General features: G+C 37.2%; 1 protein-coding gene across 2 annotated transcripts in view; it reads left to right on the top strand.

Moving 5' to 3' along the window:
- Nucleotides 1-1,917: 1,917 nt before the first annotated feature.
- The window catches only part of LOC110716996 (dnaJ homolog subfamily C GRV2-like), a 30,804-nt gene continuing 15,240 nt past the window's right edge, over nucleotides 1,918-17,481 (top strand). The window contains exons 1-9 of one of the 2 annotated variants that reach the window (XM_021895639.1): nucleotides 1,918-3,044; nucleotides 5,750-5,983; nucleotides 6,174-6,261; nucleotides 6,375-6,583; nucleotides 8,059-8,160; nucleotides 8,271-8,333; nucleotides 8,477-10,687; nucleotides 14,000-14,362; nucleotides 16,288-16,428. In XM_021895639.1, coding sequence (XP_021751331.1) covers nucleotides 2,556-3,044; nucleotides 5,750-5,983; nucleotides 6,174-6,261; nucleotides 6,375-6,583; nucleotides 8,059-8,160; nucleotides 8,271-8,333; nucleotides 8,477-10,687; nucleotides 14,000-14,362; nucleotides 16,288-16,428 — 3,900 coding nt within the window. In that variant the 5' untranslated portion in view covers nucleotides 1,918-2,555. Of the gene's footprint in view, nucleotides 3,045-5,749; nucleotides 5,984-6,173; nucleotides 6,262-6,374; nucleotides 6,584-8,058; nucleotides 8,161-8,270; nucleotides 8,338-8,476; nucleotides 10,688-13,999; nucleotides 14,363-16,287; nucleotides 16,429-17,481 lie in introns of those variants that run through there. The other variant, XM_021895640.1, reaches the window with a different exon arrangement.

Here is a 17,481-nt window from a genome sequence, read left to right as displayed (position 1 = left end):
GCAAACATATATTAAATTCTGATTTTAAATTACATAAGGTTTACTTAGAATATTTTAAGTAAGTAAGCTTTAGTATTTTCTAATATAAAAAGAAGAGGGGCTAACTTGTCTTTTCATTCATTAATAGCACAATTGTAGTTCTAACCAACTTAAAATGGAGAAAGCTATAAATATCCCATCATTGAAAAATCTCACACTTTTGGACAAGTTGATTTCAAAAAGGTAAAAACCCCCACCTTTCTCTCCTTTTCTCCTCTTTCCTCACGACTCCCCCTCCCCTCTCCCTCACGCATAATCGGCTGACTACCACCAGCATCACTGGTAGCAGCGATCGACTGCACCTTTCCCTCTCCATGCATGCGTGTGTGTGTTTTAAAAAAATCTTCTTTACTCAATCTAATCAAATTTTAACTTTTATTATTGATAATTACAAAATACACACTCATTTTAACTAAATGCACTTATAATCTACTGAAACCATGTGCACTTTGTTTTAATTCTTTGTCGAAAAAATCCCAACTTTTCTTGTGTATGATGATGAACATCATCATTGCCATTATCAAAACTACTAATACCTTAATTGAAACTAAGTATATTGTTTAATTTTCTCAAATCTTCCTTAGAGGTGAAAAGGTAGGGAGTATGTCGGTTGGTAGCAGGGAGCATGGTGATTGGAGGAAGAAGAAAACATTTGTGTGATTTTGGATTAAAAGGAAATAAGAGTTATGTGGTAAAATTGGGGGGGGGGGATAATCCACCTTTTAATAAAGGGTGAGTTATCCCTTACTATTCATCCAATTATAAAAATATCATATAATATTCTAATAAATTTGTATAATCAAAATATTAATATCTAAAGTTTGAATAAGTATCATACTGGGATGCAAGTTGTGGTGGTTTGAGAACCTTGGTATATTCAAGAGGTCAGGTAATCTTAAAAAAAAAGCTATAAATAAAATAGACAAGTTATGTTTTATAAATGTTGTACAAAAAAAGAAATTGCAAGCTACTTTCCACAACTATGTATGAAAATAAAATAGACAAGTTATGTATTATAATGAGAATATACGAGTTGATCTATTTGGTAAAAGAAATCTGTTTATCTAAGGATATAATGGACAATTTACGCATTTAAATATGGGTAATTTTGTAATTTCAACTATAAAAGAAGTTAACACTATTAAAACTTGTGTAATGACGATAATAGAGGATCTTGAATTAGAAGAGTTTCAATGAAAATTTCAGAAGTTTTAATGGAGAGATTCAGGCTCATGGGCAACTTCAATGGATGAACACGTCACCCCCACCCTCTTGGGTGGACCATGCCCTATAGTTCTCCCTTTTTCTTAGGATATTTCGTTAAATTCGATGGCGAAGCTGTTGAAAATGGTGGTGGAATGTGTTGGCGTCGTCTGTGAAAGGTGGGTGAGGATGAAGAAGATGAAGGTGGAGTTAAAAGCTCGAGCTTCTTAAATGGAGTTAATGTGAGATGAAGAAGATGTAGTTAATGCCAACCTTACGTTGAATCTGACTCAACAAGTGATAATGATAAGTAAGGAGCTGACACAATCCTATCGTTACTCAATATTATAATAACACCACTGGATCAACGAAGTACGTTACGTTAATCTAATAGGTCAATGAGGACATCCTCATATCATAAATAGGTGGCAAAAAGTTTTTACCTTACATTAAATTAGGACGTAGCTAATGACCTAATGTCAACTATTATAGGCATTCACCCACCGTAGACCTGCTTTACTTCAAAATAATTACCAAGTACCATTATTATTTTTTTCTCAAGTATATTATTTGGACTACATGATACATCATATCATGAAAATAATGTGAATTTCCTTCTCCCCGTCAATTTCTTTGCAACTACCTTTCCACATTTTTCTTTAGCAACCTACTTGTATTTCTCAAACTCAAAAAATCTAGTAGCATCATCCCAACACTACTACAACCAAGGCACACCCACTTCGCCAATTTGCCGCATCATATTTCACATTTCAGTACCTCTTTTAAAGTTCGCTTCGACAGAGCTGGCGACACCAACGCTGCCGGCCCCCTTTACCTGGCGCCCTCTCTCTCTCTCTTCTTCTGTCGATCACCTCATTTCAATCCCAATTCAACTCCTCTTTCTCTCTCCTCTTTTCCCACTTCCAAATCACTCAATTTCTGCTTCCAATTTGATTTCTGAATCAATTCTTGTCGAATTTCATCGGATTAACATTCAAGAATTCCTCAATTTCATCCTCCTCATCATCATCTTCATCATCGTCGTTTGTTAATGGTGGAATTTGAATTTGAATTTGAATTGGAATTGGAATTGGTATTGGGATTGGAATTGGTATTGGGATTGGAATTGGTGATTGAATTTGAATTGAGTTGAATTGTTGATCGATAAACCTGGAGAAGATTCATCAAGGGAGGTATAATCAGAAGAACTGGGGGCGAATCAGTCTCGGCAAAGACCGGCAAATGCCGGTTTAGGGTTCTGGTTTCTACGCTCAAATGTCCCCAAAGCTCACACTCTAGAATACCTTCCACAAATGGACTTTGTAAGCCGACATTCCGCGACACCCACAACTGCCACCACCACTGCTGATCAACACCGTAACCCGGAACCCGCTGTGCCGCCTTCGTCTTCTGCCCCGCCTGTTGCTGAGGAGCCTGAGTACTTGGCTAGGTACTTAGTGATTAAGCATTCGTGGCGAGGGCGGTACAAGAGGATATTGTGCTTGTCTAATGTGGGTATTATTACGCTTGATCCTTCTACATTGTTAGTCACGAATTCGTATGATGTTGGGAGTGATTTCGAATGGGCGTCCCCGATTTTGGGGCGTGATGAGAATTCTGTTGAGTTTAATTTGAGTGTTAGGACTGATGGGAAAGGGAAGTTTAAGTCTATAAAGTTCTCGTCGAGGTATCGAGCTAGTATTTTGACTGAGTTGTATAGGATTAAAGGGATTAAGGTTGGTGCTGTGGCTGAGTATCCTGTGCTTCATCTTCGGAGGCGGAATTCCGAGTGGGTTCCTTATGTAAGTTTCATTGTTTTAACTTTGGTTTGTTTAATCGTAGTTTGGATTATTTGTACTTGTTTCTTGTTGGACAGTGTGAATTATGAGCTGATTATGTATTGTATCTAGCTGAATTGCTGTATGAAACAATTATATGCTTATGTCAAATCTTCTTAGAGTGTTAGATAAATTGCTGTATGAAACAATTATATGCTTATGTCAAATCTTCTTAGAGTGTTAGATAAATTGCTGTATGAAACAATTATATGCTTATGTCAAATCTTCTTAGAGTGTTAGATAAATTGCTGTATGAAACAATTATATGCTTATTCCAGTTAAGATGAAAACGCGAATAATTGGAAGGCTATAAAATTACATGCAACTCATAGCTATTCCAATTTGGATGTTGTTAGAATGACTTTAAAGGGGACATACCTTATGTAGGCGTAAAATCACTTGCCCTATAATTGTAGTCTCTACTCCCTTGGCAAGATATATGGCAGGTAACTATGAAGGTTGGCTACTATGAAAATCTCGTGAACGAAAACAATCTTTTTATGCCTTTTGTCCCGGCATTATTGTCCTTATTTGCTACATTATACTCGTGGTTTCTGATGTATGAAGAGAAGGGGATATCACCTGTTAAAACATTCAATAAAGTGGAAATCCTATATGATTGGGACTGGGGAGCTGATAGATTTTTAAGGTCTTTAGGTATTACAATGTTGTGGATACTCTTATGGTATTTGGGGTGGTGGGGGGGGGGGGTTCCTCCCCCATCCTTTTGTGCAAATCCTTTCATAAACACTTGAGCAGCTTTAAATGCTCATTCTCACCTCTGTCCAAATTATATAGAAACTATTGGTTTCCAAAAAATTATAGGCTTCGCTAGGACATTAGTTTTCGATGCACTTAACACTTATGATAAATTTTAGATTCCAAGGTCAAATACTGTCATTTCTCTTCCACTGTGCTTAACTTCTTATTATATTATGTACTTATGTGGATGTCTGTTGGAGTGACTAGAATTGAGGATTCTTTTTGTTTTTGCATTGAGATCTTGCAACTTTTTTGTCTACCCTGCATTTTTTGTTATTTTAGGTGATGAAGTATACTTCATTTCTCCTATTGCACTTGCAAATCTGAAATTTCTTCCATTGGTTCGATGGTACAAGACTAGAAGATGAATGTTCTTTTGGCCGTCAATGTTATGAACTATGTTGATAATATGCGTGCTAATTTTTTTTATTTTTTATTTTTTTTTATTTTTTTATTTTTACCATGGTCCACCCTTTTTCCTATAGGGCGGATTGGTGTCCATGCCATTTACTCTATCAATGCAAAAAAAAAAAAAAGGTGTTGTGGCTGGAATGAACTGACTGGCTTATGGCATACACTTTTCATTTAACTGTGGGGTAGATCTGTCGACTTGGCCTTTCTTTAATCTTGTGAATTCTTGCTTTTGTGGCCTGTTAAGGACCTGAATTTTCTGTTGGTTAACGCCATGCATATATTCTCTTTATCAATGTTTAGGGATCCCTGGTTGTCTTTGTTGTAGATGGTATAGTTTTTGTAAGAGTGAACACTTGTCTAAAAGGGCCTGGTGTGTGCTAGGCCCCAGGCAAGAGCAATATTTTTTAAAAACTTTTTACTTGCTTTAGAATTCTAGGTTCATCACTCTTTTAGGATGAATTTAGTGGAGGCATCTTATATTTGTTTCATGACAGTAAAATTAAGCTTATAAACCCAACAGACTGGATTCATGGGTATTGCCTCTTATGCTCCATGTCTGTTGTGCCTCTGCTCCGGATTCATGGGTATTAATTTAGTGTTGTGCCTTTTGAAAACAAATTCTAGACTTATCCAATTTACACTCTACCAGAGTAAGAAATCTGGAAATACCTGCCAAATGAATTTATTTTGGTTCTCTTCTAATTGAACTATTGTGTAGAAGGTTTAAATGACGTAAGACTTTTTATGCATTCTGCTAGGTTCAACTTGTTTTTTTGGCTGTTGTCACAAGTTGTTGAAGGGAATTGGGTTTTAACTTCATACTAATAAAGGGGAAGAGTGATTAAAAAGGTTTAATTAGTGAACTGTTTTGAGATTAGCCCACTTGTTTGCCAGTTCCTTAAAAGTGCAGAAGGGAAGGGTAACTAAGTAGGGAATAATTCCTTCTACTCTTCTCATATTCATTCTCGCTCCCTTCATCTGAGCTCTACTGGTCAATGCCTGTTTTCCTTAATGTTTCCTCATCTCTTTATCAACCCTTTCTGGCCCATAGTATCTATTAACCCCCCTTTTTCTTATGCAGCTCTCATAAACCATATAAGCCTCATAAAAATTAATTGCAATTTGTGATGATAAAGTAGGGCTGTATTTGTGAGTGTCTGAATCGAATTATGTTCGCCATGACTGATTCAGACATTTAAATGGACATTTTTCAATGGTAGGATTTCAAAAAATACTTTATCTAGGGGTCACTCTTAGAAGCACACTATAGAGCTTAAGTGACCTACATGGAGAAATTCAACCTATCATTTTAGTATGATAAATTCAAGTAAATGCTATTTGCTTGCAAGTTGCAACACTAATAATCCCGGAGAAATTTCTCAATATTTGTAGCTACTCCTTTGTATTGTTTTATATTTGAGTATAATTTTCTTTTCAATGTTATTGTAGTCTTGTTTTCTTACATTTTTTTGTATTGCATTGGCTCTATTCAGAAAATAAGGGTTACATCAATCGGAGTTGAACTTGTTGACTTGAATTCTGGGAACCTTCGTTGGTGCTTAGATTTCAGAGACATGAACTCCCCTGCTATTATTCTGCTGTCTGATACCTATGGAAGAAAAGGTGGTGAGCATGGTGGTTTTGTGCTTTGCCCATTATATGGAAGAAAGTCAAAAGCATTTCAAGCTGCTTCTGGGACATCAACCAATGTGATAATATCAAACCTGGTATGCATGGTTTCTTAGCTGCATTTTCCCATGATTGCTTCTTGCTGTTACCTTAATTTAGAATCTCTGGTCAGTTGGCAATCAGATGCCCTTGGTAGGGGTTAACTCTCTGAGATATGAAAAATGTTGATTGTATGAATTTCTTTAATGCTTACTTCACTGATCTTATCTGCTGATAAAATTTGTGCAGACCAAAGTTGCAAAAACCATGGTTGGGGTATCACTTTCTGTGGATAGTTCGCAATCGCTCTCTGCTGTCGAGTATATTAAGCAAAGGGGTAGGCTTTTCCTTTTTCTGATTTAAGCGTCTGATGCGTTATTTCTTTACTTCTTGACTTTATATTCTGCCTCCTGCCCCCTTTCTTGACATTGCCTCTCTCTGAAACTGCAGCTAAAGAGGCGGTTGGAGCAGATGAAACTCCCTGTGGGGGTTGGTTGGTGACAAGACTCAGAACTGCGGCTCATGGAACTGTAAATCTTCCAAGTTTGAGTTTAGGGATTGGGCCAAGAGGAGGGCTAGGGGATTATGGCGATGCTGTATCACGTCAACTGATACTGACAAAAGTCTCTCTGGTTGAGAGGCGGCCAGATAACTATGAGGTATGCAATTGGAAGTAAAGCTGTATATTGTAGCATTTAAGTTCTCATGAATTTATAAACTACTCATTGATTTTCCATATATATCCTGCTTTATGAGCCAGGTGATGTTGTTTACTTGTGTCGTTGATCAATGATCATGGGATGTCCACTGTCGTGTTATAAATATTGTAATTTCACTTATGCCTTCCATATTTTTTGCTCACTTTGTTTTACTTTAAAAGGAGTGCATGTCTTTTCGAGGTAAAACCCTGAATGATTCAGAATGTATTCATATTTGCAGCTCAAATATATATATAAAAAAATGACATAATGATGATAAGTATGATACTTATAGTAGTGGAGTAGTAGTATTAGTAGTAGTAGTAGTAGTTGTTGTTGTTGTTGTGTTTTTATTTTTATTTTTATTGTGGAGCAAGTATGGGAATCACTACATGGGTGAGATACTTAGTGTGGTTTGTATGGAAATTTACATCACAAGTATGCTCTGTATTAGGGGGCGTTTGGTTTGGGATCTTTATAAAAGGGGAATGGAAATAACAAATTCCCTTTGGTGTTGTTTTGTTGGTCACTTTTGTCATTCCCTTTACCAGTTTACCCTTTTTTCATTTTGCCTTCATCCTTGTGTCCATTCCTCACCCCCTAAGGTTTCCCATTCTCATTCTCCACAACCTTTTTGTAGTTTTCTCTCTCTCCCCACAACAAAAATGAACTTCAACAACAAAGCGGCAATCAACAGCCATCCAATCTTCTTCGTTGTCCAACAGAGAGAAGGATAATGTTTTTTTTTTTTTTTTTTCCTTTTTCTTTCTGTTTATCCTGTATTAACAAACATGTGAAAGTTGGGGTTTTCTTTCCTTTTTTCTTATATGCTTTTCTTATTTTCATTCCCTCTACCCTATGCAAACAAAACACCTCCTTTTTTTCTTTTGTGAGTTTCAAGATTGGGAATGGCCATCCCATTATTTTTTGGAAAGATGTTTGGATAGGGAAACAATCTTTTTGTGTCAGTTTCCCACAATTATATGATTTTTCCACTTTACATGATGCTCCCATTTCTGCCGTCCATGATACCAATGTATAGGATCTACCCCAGCATTTAGAATTGGTAAAAATTTTGGCGTGAATTTTATTTTATTTTATTTTATTTTTTTTTTGGGGGGGGGGGGGAGGGGGGGAGGTAGGGAGGTAACAGTGGTGGCATTGGTGTTAAAGGGGGGGGGGAAGACAAATTTTGGGTAGACACATCTAGAACAATCTGGGAAAGGAAATGAAAAAGAACACAACCTAGCAACCACAAAGTGAGTAAAAAATATCCTTAAGCTGTTCCTCTCTAGAAATTTACTGCGTATAGTTTGTATTAATTAAAATCGAGTTCTGGTATCTTGCATGTTATTTTTTGCTTGATTTGAATGTGGAAAATTTTCACTAATTGCAAGTTTATATTATGCGACATGAGTATATGTTGACGTGTGCAGGCTGTCATCGTTCGTCCATTATCTGCTGTTAGTGCTCTTGTCCGGTTCGCTGAAGAGCCACAGATGTTTGCAATTGAATTTAATGATGGTTGCCCAATTCATGTGAGAACACAGTGTTTTTTGTACAATTTGTGATAATTTTGTAAATGTTTTTATGCTGATGCATTTGCATAATCACATTCATAGCAACTCTTGACCCCCTTTGTTGCTAGGTCTACTCAAGCACATCTCGTGATAGCTTGCTTGCTGCAGTTCGTGATCTGTTGCAGACTGAAGTAGGTAGATGTGTTCTTTCTTGATTAACAGCTTTTGACTCTAATTAGTGAAAAGTTATAGTAACAAATTATTATTATTTGTAAGAAATTGTAAACTACATTATAGTTTTGATAAGAAGAGCCTTTTTTTTGGAATGGAGCAGGTTCAGTGTGCGGTGCCAATTCTACCACGATTAACAATGCCTGGTCATCGCATTGACCCACCTTGTGGGAGAGTTCGTCTGCTGAAGTTGCAACATCCTGCTGCTGATATTGAAAGTGTATCAATGCATTTGAAACATCTTGCAGCTGCTGCCAAAGATGCTGTTGCTGAAGGCGGTTCTATTCCCGGTTCAAGAGCTAAGCTTTGGCGCAGAATTAGGGAATTCAATGCATGTATTCCATACAGTGGAGTGCCTCCAAACATTGATGTACCAGAAGTGACATTGATGGCTTTAATAACAATGTTGCCTGCCACACCAAATCTTCCTCCAGAGTCCCCACCCTTGCCCCCACCTTCTCCCAAAGCAGCTGCGACAATTACTGGATTTATATCATGCCTACGTAGATTGTTGGCTTCAAAAAGTGCAGCTTCTCATGTCATTTCTTTTCCCGCGGCTGTCGGAAGAATAATGGGTCTGCTTAGAAATGGTTCTGAAGGTGTAGCTGCTGAAGCTGCTACCCTTGTTGCATTATTGATTGGTGGTGGTCCTGGCGACACAAGTGCTTTGACTGACACCAAAGGGGAGAGGCATGCAACTTTCATGCATACAAAGGCAGTTTTGTTTTCCCATCACAGTTATGTAGTCATCCTTGTGAACAGATTGAAACCCATGTCAGTTTCACCGTTGCTATCTATGGCAGTAGTTGAGGTTTTGGAAGCTATGATTTGTGAGCCTCATGGAGAAACAACTCAGTACACTGTATTTGTTGAACTATTGCGACAAGTTGCTGGCTTACGGCGTCGCCTTTTTGCCTTGTTTGCTCATCCTGCCGAAAGTGTGAGGGAGACAGTTGCAGTCCTCATGCGCACAATAGCTGAGGAAGATGCCATAGCTGCTGAATCCATGCGTGATGCTGCTTTGCGAGATGGTGCTTTGTTGAGGCATTTGTTGCATGCTTTTTTCCTACCTGTAGGTGAAAGGCGTGATATTAGTCGACAGCTTGTAGCTCTCTGGGCTGACTCTTATCAACCTGCTCTTGATTTATTGTCAAGAGTCCTGCCGCCAGGGCTTGTTGCATATCTACATACACGCTGTGAGGAAGTTGAAGATTCAAATGATCCATTAAGCACGTCAATCAGTCGGAGACAGAGACAGAGACGACTACTTCAACAGAGGAAGCGACGGACTGTGAAATCCTCCATAACCGAGGAGCATCTCATGACATCTGCAGATACCAATGATATTGATGATATTGCAAAGCAGACAGATGCCCATAGGGTCCTTGATCAGAGACCTATACCGGAGATGCATGCTGGAGCGCATTCTACACCTGTTCAGCCAAGAGAAAACCTAAGTACTGATATGCCCCCTTCTGCTCCAGAACATGATCATACAGGTTCTGATGTTCCATTTGATGGTCAATCAGCCAATAATGGTCCTTTTGATACTGTTGCTTCAAATTCAGCTGATTCCGATGTGAATGTGGGTGGGCTGCAGAACTCAGGGGTTCCTGCTCCTGCTCAGGTTGTTGTAGAGAGCGCACCAGTTGGATCTGGGAGATTGTTGCTTAACTGGCCTGAGTTTTGGCGAGCATTCAGCCTTGATCATAATCGTGCAGATCTTATCTGGAATGAACGTTCTCGGCAAGAGCTTAGGGAATCATTGCAGGCAGAGGTTCATAATCTGGATGTGGAGAAAGAGCGTACAGAAGATATAGTTCCTGGAGTTTCAACCACTGAGAATATGGCTGGGTCAAATGATGTGCCTCAAATATCATGGAACTACTCTGAGTTTTCTGTTAGGTATCCTAGCTTGTCTAAAGAAGTTTGTGTGGGTCAATACTATCTTCGTTTGCTTCTTGAGATTGGCAATAGTGGCAGAGCACAAGATTTTCCACTCCGGGACCCTGTTGCTTTCTTTAGAGCTCTATACCATAGGTTCTTATGCGATGCTGATGTAGGGCTCACTGTGGATGGTGTTATACCTGATGAACTTGGCAAAACTGATGATTGGTGTGATATGGGAAGGCTGGATGGTTTTGGTGGTGGAGGCGGGTCTTCTGTAAGAGAGCTGTGTGCACGGGCTATGGCGATTGTCTATGAACAGCATTGCCTCACTGTTGGACCTTTTGAAGGCACTGCTCATATAACTGTGCTCCTAGATAGGACTGATGATCGAGCCTTGAGGCACCGTCTGCTTCTTCTACTGAAGGTACATGTACTTCAACTGTTTCTGTTTTGTAGTGGTATATCACAATAAATCTTTACTTGAAATACATGTGTTAAAAATGTGTAAATGGTGCAATTATGATATAGTATATGTTTGTGGAAAAGGGAATCTTGCCCCAAAGTATGGTTTGTAGCTTGTTTTTCAATGTTCATATCTCTATATGCTATTATTTTACAGATTCAGAGGATGATCTAATGCCTTACCCTCTGTTAGATGTCTAGTTTACCTTCTGCGCTGTTTTATGCATTTTCTAATTCTCTCTGTGTTGCAGGTTGATAAAATGATAACTGTCTTGCTTATACTCCCCTTGTCTAATGAGCTACGCGTGCTTTTCATATTATGGCAACATATTAGTCCATTAATTTTTCATTGATTTTCAACTGTTAGTTATCTATTGTTATGTTGATCATCTGACAGTCTAAAGATATACAAAGTATTAGTCTTTGTGTATGGTCTTTTCTTGCATAACATCTAAAAAGCAATGTGATGAGCATGTATTTTATGTCTTTGAAATCTTTTGTCCTATCCATTTGGTGGCATGTTGAAGTGGAACAAATGCAACTCAAATCAACTTTGTTTTGGAAAGAATGGTAGATAGAGCTGTATTAATTGTGCAAATTAGAACATAATTTTGCACTAATATGCAAACTTTAACTACATATTTCTTACTAATTTTTAGAAAGTAAATGCTATCAATTAAAATGTTATTGAATTAGTTTTTTTCGTAAATTTTCATAACATAACTTTTTTTTTATTAAAAACTAATTGAATATTTATGTATTTAATGTTAAACATTGAAATCGTGCTAGTCAAATTATTGCATTTTCTTTTTGAACAAAGGAAGTACTAGGGTAAAGTGCAACTACTCTGATACATGATTGTATTTGTAGAGTAGCAATGGAGCTTCTTGGACAATTGAACAGTAAACCACCAGTGTACTAGGACACAAAATGGTGGAATAAAGATGTAAAAGCAACAATTCAGTAGAATAGAGAATGTAATTGCTTTATTAGCTGTTGGAAAATGTAGAGCTGAAATAACTATTTCGAATTTTAAGGTGTCAGAAAGATAGTGAGAGAATTTGTTTTAGAGGCTAAGTGAAAATATATTAGGATTCATATGACAAACTAGCCTTTGAGGATGGTGAATTAGATATTTATTGGATAGCTAGGAGCCTAGGATGTGACAAGTAATGGCTAAGGACCTCTATATGGTGAACAAGTAACATATTCTTCTTCAAGATACTAACTTTTAGGATGGATGGAGGTGAAGGATTTAGAAAATAAAGGTAGAGGAATCATTGAGTTGATGAAAATGAGGATAGCAATTAGGCTAGATATTATTCTAATTGAGGCTCAAAGACGCTTAATATAGGTTGGTATTGAACGGTTAGTGGATGTATTAAATAGAATTGGAGACAACCAAGATATAAGAGGAAAAATTACTTTGTTATTTGTTTATAAAAACGAAGGATATGCACAAGACTGTTCAAGGATAAAGCTTGTGAGTCAAACCATGAAATTGTGAAGAGCATGTGATTGAGCATAGACGGAGGAAATGTATTATTATTTTGAGCATCAATTTTGGTTTATTTCGAGACAATTTAACATAGAAGCCATTCATCTTCTGAGACAATTAATGGCTTATTATAAAAAAGGACTTGCTCATGGTCTTCATTGATCCAAAGAATGCAGAAGCAAGGTGTCGAGAGATGTGCTTTGGTGATCTATGACGAAGTAGGGTATGCCAGGTTATGGAGGATTTCTCTATAATGGTGGGTTCCCCACGATTCCTGTAAGTCCTTTCTTCTTTACTACAATTTTGAATGTAGGAACATGATTGGATTAATATTAAGTACTTAAGTTGAAAGAAAAATTAGAACCTCGAGGGCTTAGGATGTTGTGCAATTTTATTATTGGGAGGGGGAGGAGCAAGGATGTTGTGACATTAGATGGTAAGGAGTTCCTTGTATGATATTTACAAAGAAGTAAAGATATTTACTAATGTGTAACTCATAGAAGAATGCTTTAATGGAGAGCATTGTGGAACTGTATTGTGCGTTTAAGGTTTCAAAGAGAATTAAGTGGGACGACAATCTGACAGATGATATCTTATGATTGAGAATTTTAGAGGGATCATATTATGAAGATGAATTGTTGTAGATGCTGGGATGGATGTGTGAGTTGCTAAAGTTAGGATACAACTGCTTAAAATCGGCTACGTTTGGTCATGTTTTAAACGTCAGATGCAACTGTAAGAGAACTACTTTTGTGGGCAATGTGTATGGTTTGTGGGTGTTGTGGGTTAATATTGCTGTCACAGTTCAAAACCTTGTAAACAAGGTGGTGATGAACTCATGATGCAGTTATGTGACCAAGGCTTTATACCATGGATGGTGGGGGGTTTTGATGATGGAGATTTAAAATAATATTAGCTCGTGTGAAGCCAAAGATGACTTTTATAGAGGGAGCTTATAATGATGTGAATAAAGGGAGTTTGCTAGGGCATGCTACATTAGGTAGAAGCGAATAGAGTAAGAGAATCTTTATGGATGATATTGAATCGTGTATATATAGCTGACCCCATCTTTTTGGGATTGAAGCTTTGGTTTTGTTGTTTTGGTTATGGCCTACATCCTCTAATTTATTTATTATTGAGTGTTCCGAGGGATATGATTATTACTTTTCTTAAGCTTTTGTCTTGTGAGGCAAAAATAACGTATGACTTGATAAGTAATTGCATAATGATTAAAATAAAGAACCCCTTAAAAGTTTGGGAGTGTAAAAAAATAAAAATAAAATTCTCCATCTACGTGCAGTATGTTGTTGGAGTTTGTTTGGTATTTGGCTGTGCTAAATGTCATGCAGTTTTTTACCTACTTGCTATCTTTGAAATCCTTCTTTGTTTATGCTTGAAAGACTTCTATAATGTATCTATTTTTTGGTGTACCTTCTTGCATATCCAATCAAGTGAAAGCAGATTTCTTACTTCCTATAATGTTGTGTTGCTTGGGAAGAAACAAACCTAAGAAAAATTTGAGGAACGCTGCACCCTTCTATTATACTCTAGAATTATAAGGTCAAGGGCTCAGTTATTTTTTATTATAATTTCATTTCTCTCTTGCCAATGTAGAATATTTGAATCTTTTTAATGATTTACATGTTTGATTGTGCTGCTGCGTTTTTATCACTTTATATTTCTTTTGATTGTTACAATTTTTTTTTTCTTTATTATCATAATATTTTTTGAAGAGGGGTGGTGATGGTGTAACATGTTTAATTCTACTTTGTTCAGGTGTTGATGAAGGCTTTGTCAAATATTGAGGCCTGTGTCTTGGTTGGAGGATGTGTATTAGCTGTAGATTTACTGACAGTGGTTCATGAAACTTCTGAAAGAACTACCATTCCGCTGCAATCTAACCTTATTGCTGCAACTGCTTTTATGGAGCCCATGAAAGAATGGACGCTCATTGACAAGGTTGGTGTTCAAGTTGGGCCAATGGAGAAGGATGCTATTAGAAGGTTGTGGTCAAAGAATGAAATCGACTGGACAACAAAATGTCAGGCATCAGGAATGACAGATTGGAAAAAGTTGCGTGATATTCGTGAGCTTCGGTGGGCGCTGGCTGTTCGAGTGCCAGTTCTCACTCCTACACAGGTAGGTGTATTCCGAATGTTAATGTGTTGTAAACCTTTCCATTGATTCTTTTGTAATTTCTTTTTTGGCTGTCTTATATATTCCTTTCTCCTACAAGGCTGCTCCATTTTAGTTTTTGCTCACTTATGGTTCAAACAGCTAGTCTTTTCCATCCAGATTCTCAGATTATTTCTGAATTTAGATAGGTTGGAAGATCTACTTTTCTGTTTGCTAGGCCTTGTCTTCTCTAATACAGTCATGGCTTTATGCTCGTATCAGAGGATATAAACCAATCGAAAGCAAAGAATCTGAAGAAAAAAAAAAGCCTTTAGTCCTGTATTACGTTAGAATAACAACCCAAGTACCCAGCTATAGTTATGCCAGAAGTGCATTATAGCTACACCAGAACGAGCAGTGCTTCATCTCTTCCCTAAAAAAACACTTTACACATACACGTTTTCATAGGTTTTTCATACTAGTATTGCACAATACTGTTTTCACCTGCTTGGGGAACCTTAGCCTTCTTAGGGCATGCCTGGAATTCCAGAAATTATGAAGGGGGTAATATCTAATCGGGTAGATTCTACTAGAGTATTGATTTAGAGAGTAATAATTCATTTTCTAAGGTTTGGCAACAATCTTGGGGTAATAAACCACCACTTCATGGAAATCGGCGGCAACCACCATGTCGTTGATAAATTTGAGACCACCACGAGCATCACCTCACTTAAAGGATCAAAAGCCCTAACCTTTTGTTCAACTATCTCTTCAACCAATGGCTCTGATTCAAGGTACTTGTTCGTAATTCGCTGGAATTGATGAGCCATGGTGGCGGCTAGCAGCTTCCATCGGGCGGCTATAATGGCGGCCAACATCTTCAATTGGGTGGAGGGATATGGGGTTGATGGAGATAGTATATAGCAGGGGAGAAGGAAGATACAGTATAGCAGTGGAGAGTGTTTTTTTACAAGGGAAATAGTTACGCTAGGGGCAGGTGGGTATATTTAACCCCCTTTTTAGGGGAATAGGTTATCCCACTAATTAATTACCCTAGATTCAAACTTTAAAAAATCCAGAATTATTACTCATGTATTTTTTCCCCCTCTCATTACACCCATTCCAGGCAGCCCCTTAAAGGTAAATAAAGAGGTTAAAAATCTGGCATGTAACTAGATCTGAAAAGTCATCTATTATCCCGATGATTGGTAATCTGGCAAAAGGATTCAAGAATGGTCAAAAAGGTAGATAAGTTCTCTCCACTCTCTTACCTATGGATACCTCCTAAAGTTGAAACCACAAGAGGATTGTGCTGGTGACAATCCGAAGAGGCGTAGGGGAAAAGGGTGTTAAAATTTGCTATCATATAACCATATTTATGAATACCATGCAATCCTCATATATATATATATATATATATATATATATATATTTAATTGAGGAATATAAAAGCCAGGATGCCGGTAAAATAATTTTCCAAGAAATAGTGTAATGGTATTAAGCTTATGTTCTCTTTCTAATCAATACCCTGATCTGAATTTTTTCAATGTGCCTGTAAAATAATTTTCCAAGGATTACTGTAAGGAAAATAAGTTTATGTTCTTTTAACAATACCCTGATCTGAACTTTTTCAACCTTATTTTGAACTTTTTGATCCTTCACTTGTAACAACTTATTAGCCCTTAGTTAATAAGAACGCATTAGCCCTTAGTTTGTATGAACCTATTAGCCCTTAACTTATAAGAACTTATTAGCCCTAAACTTATATGAATTTATCAGCCATTAAATTAACTTGATGAAATTGTGAGTTGAAAATTTTAGCCTCTGTTTGAAATTATCTGAAACTTATTTTAGATCTGAACTTCTCTATAAGAAGACATGAAGTGTTTGCCTCTTTATTCAACTTTCTAGTGCCAATTTCTTATTCCATTTGCTATATGCTTAAAAAGGTTGGGGAGGCTGCATTGTCCATTTTGCATAGCATGGTTGCCGCCCGGTCTGATCTAGATGATGCTGGTGAGATAGTCACCCCAACACCTAGGGTGAAGCGTATCTTATCCAGCCTACGTTGTCTTCCGCATATTTCTCAGGTATTATTTTGCTTACTTTTCAAATCATTTCCTTGTTTGGTTCCCCTTTATTGTCAATTTTGGTATCTGTATGATACATGTTTGTCAGCCTACAGATGCAATTGTCCTGCTTGTTGTGTACCTGTTTTCCTCTCTGAATGAGCTTGACACATAGTTATATTATCAACATTGCATGGAATGGCATCTATCATGAAGTTTGGTATGAGATGCTATAGATGTAGAATCTCAGTACAACTACACATTCTGAATTTTTTTTGGTGATATTCTTTAATGAATGGCTCTGGATTGCCCTCTATTATTAGGCTTCTTTTACTTGGGCGTAGATCAGCATGCGTCAGCTACAGCTGTTTGAATTAATCTGAGTGATTTAATAGAATTCAATCACTGATTAATCGAATTACAGAACATACAGTCTTAGTTGATTACTCATTAGGGATTTAACATTTACCGTGCAAGATAAGCTTTAATACTTATGTATGAAGATATCTCTGCTTTAAGATTGCACCTGGAGTCATGCAGTTCATATATGAACAGAGTGAGAGCAAGGAGGCAAGAAAGAGAAAGAAAATGAAGAAGAGGCAAGAGAAACAAGTGTGAGAAAATTTTCAGTTTGAACTTAGCCATCTGCTATATATACTTCCTGTTTCGACAATTAAAGCTGAAATAATTTTGTCCTCAAAGTTAAGACTTTGGCTTGTTTTGACCAAACACCAAATACTGTCCTCCATCCTATTGAAGTTCTAATGTCAGATTGAAGGGTGTGGTTTTTTGATAAGCTTTCGGCTGTAGCATTATGCACCTCCTGGTCAAATTTTTAACATGATCTAGGAGTGAGTGATGACAAAATCTAAGGTATACATCTCTGACCTCCTTGTTAATAACAGAAGGGGGCACAACAAAATTGTTCAAGTCCCCCCCATTATAGATGACAGTAAAATGGTGTTCTGCTTTGACTTTTCTTGAGGTTGCAAAACAGTCTATCTCTAATAAATTAAAAAATGAATAATGAAATACTAACATTAATCTCACTGGCTATCCATCTTCATTAATTGT

Source organism: Chenopodium quinoa, unplaced genomic scaffold (assembly GCF_001683475.1).
Source record: "Chenopodium quinoa cultivar QQ74 unplaced genomic scaffold, ASM168347v1, whole genome shotgun sequence".
Taxonomy (NCBI): Eukaryota; Viridiplantae; Streptophyta; class Magnoliopsida; order Caryophyllales; family Amaranthaceae; genus Chenopodium; species Chenopodium quinoa.
The sequence above is the reverse complement of the archived record's forward strand: the minus strand, read 5'-3'. Positions and strand labels throughout refer to the sequence as shown.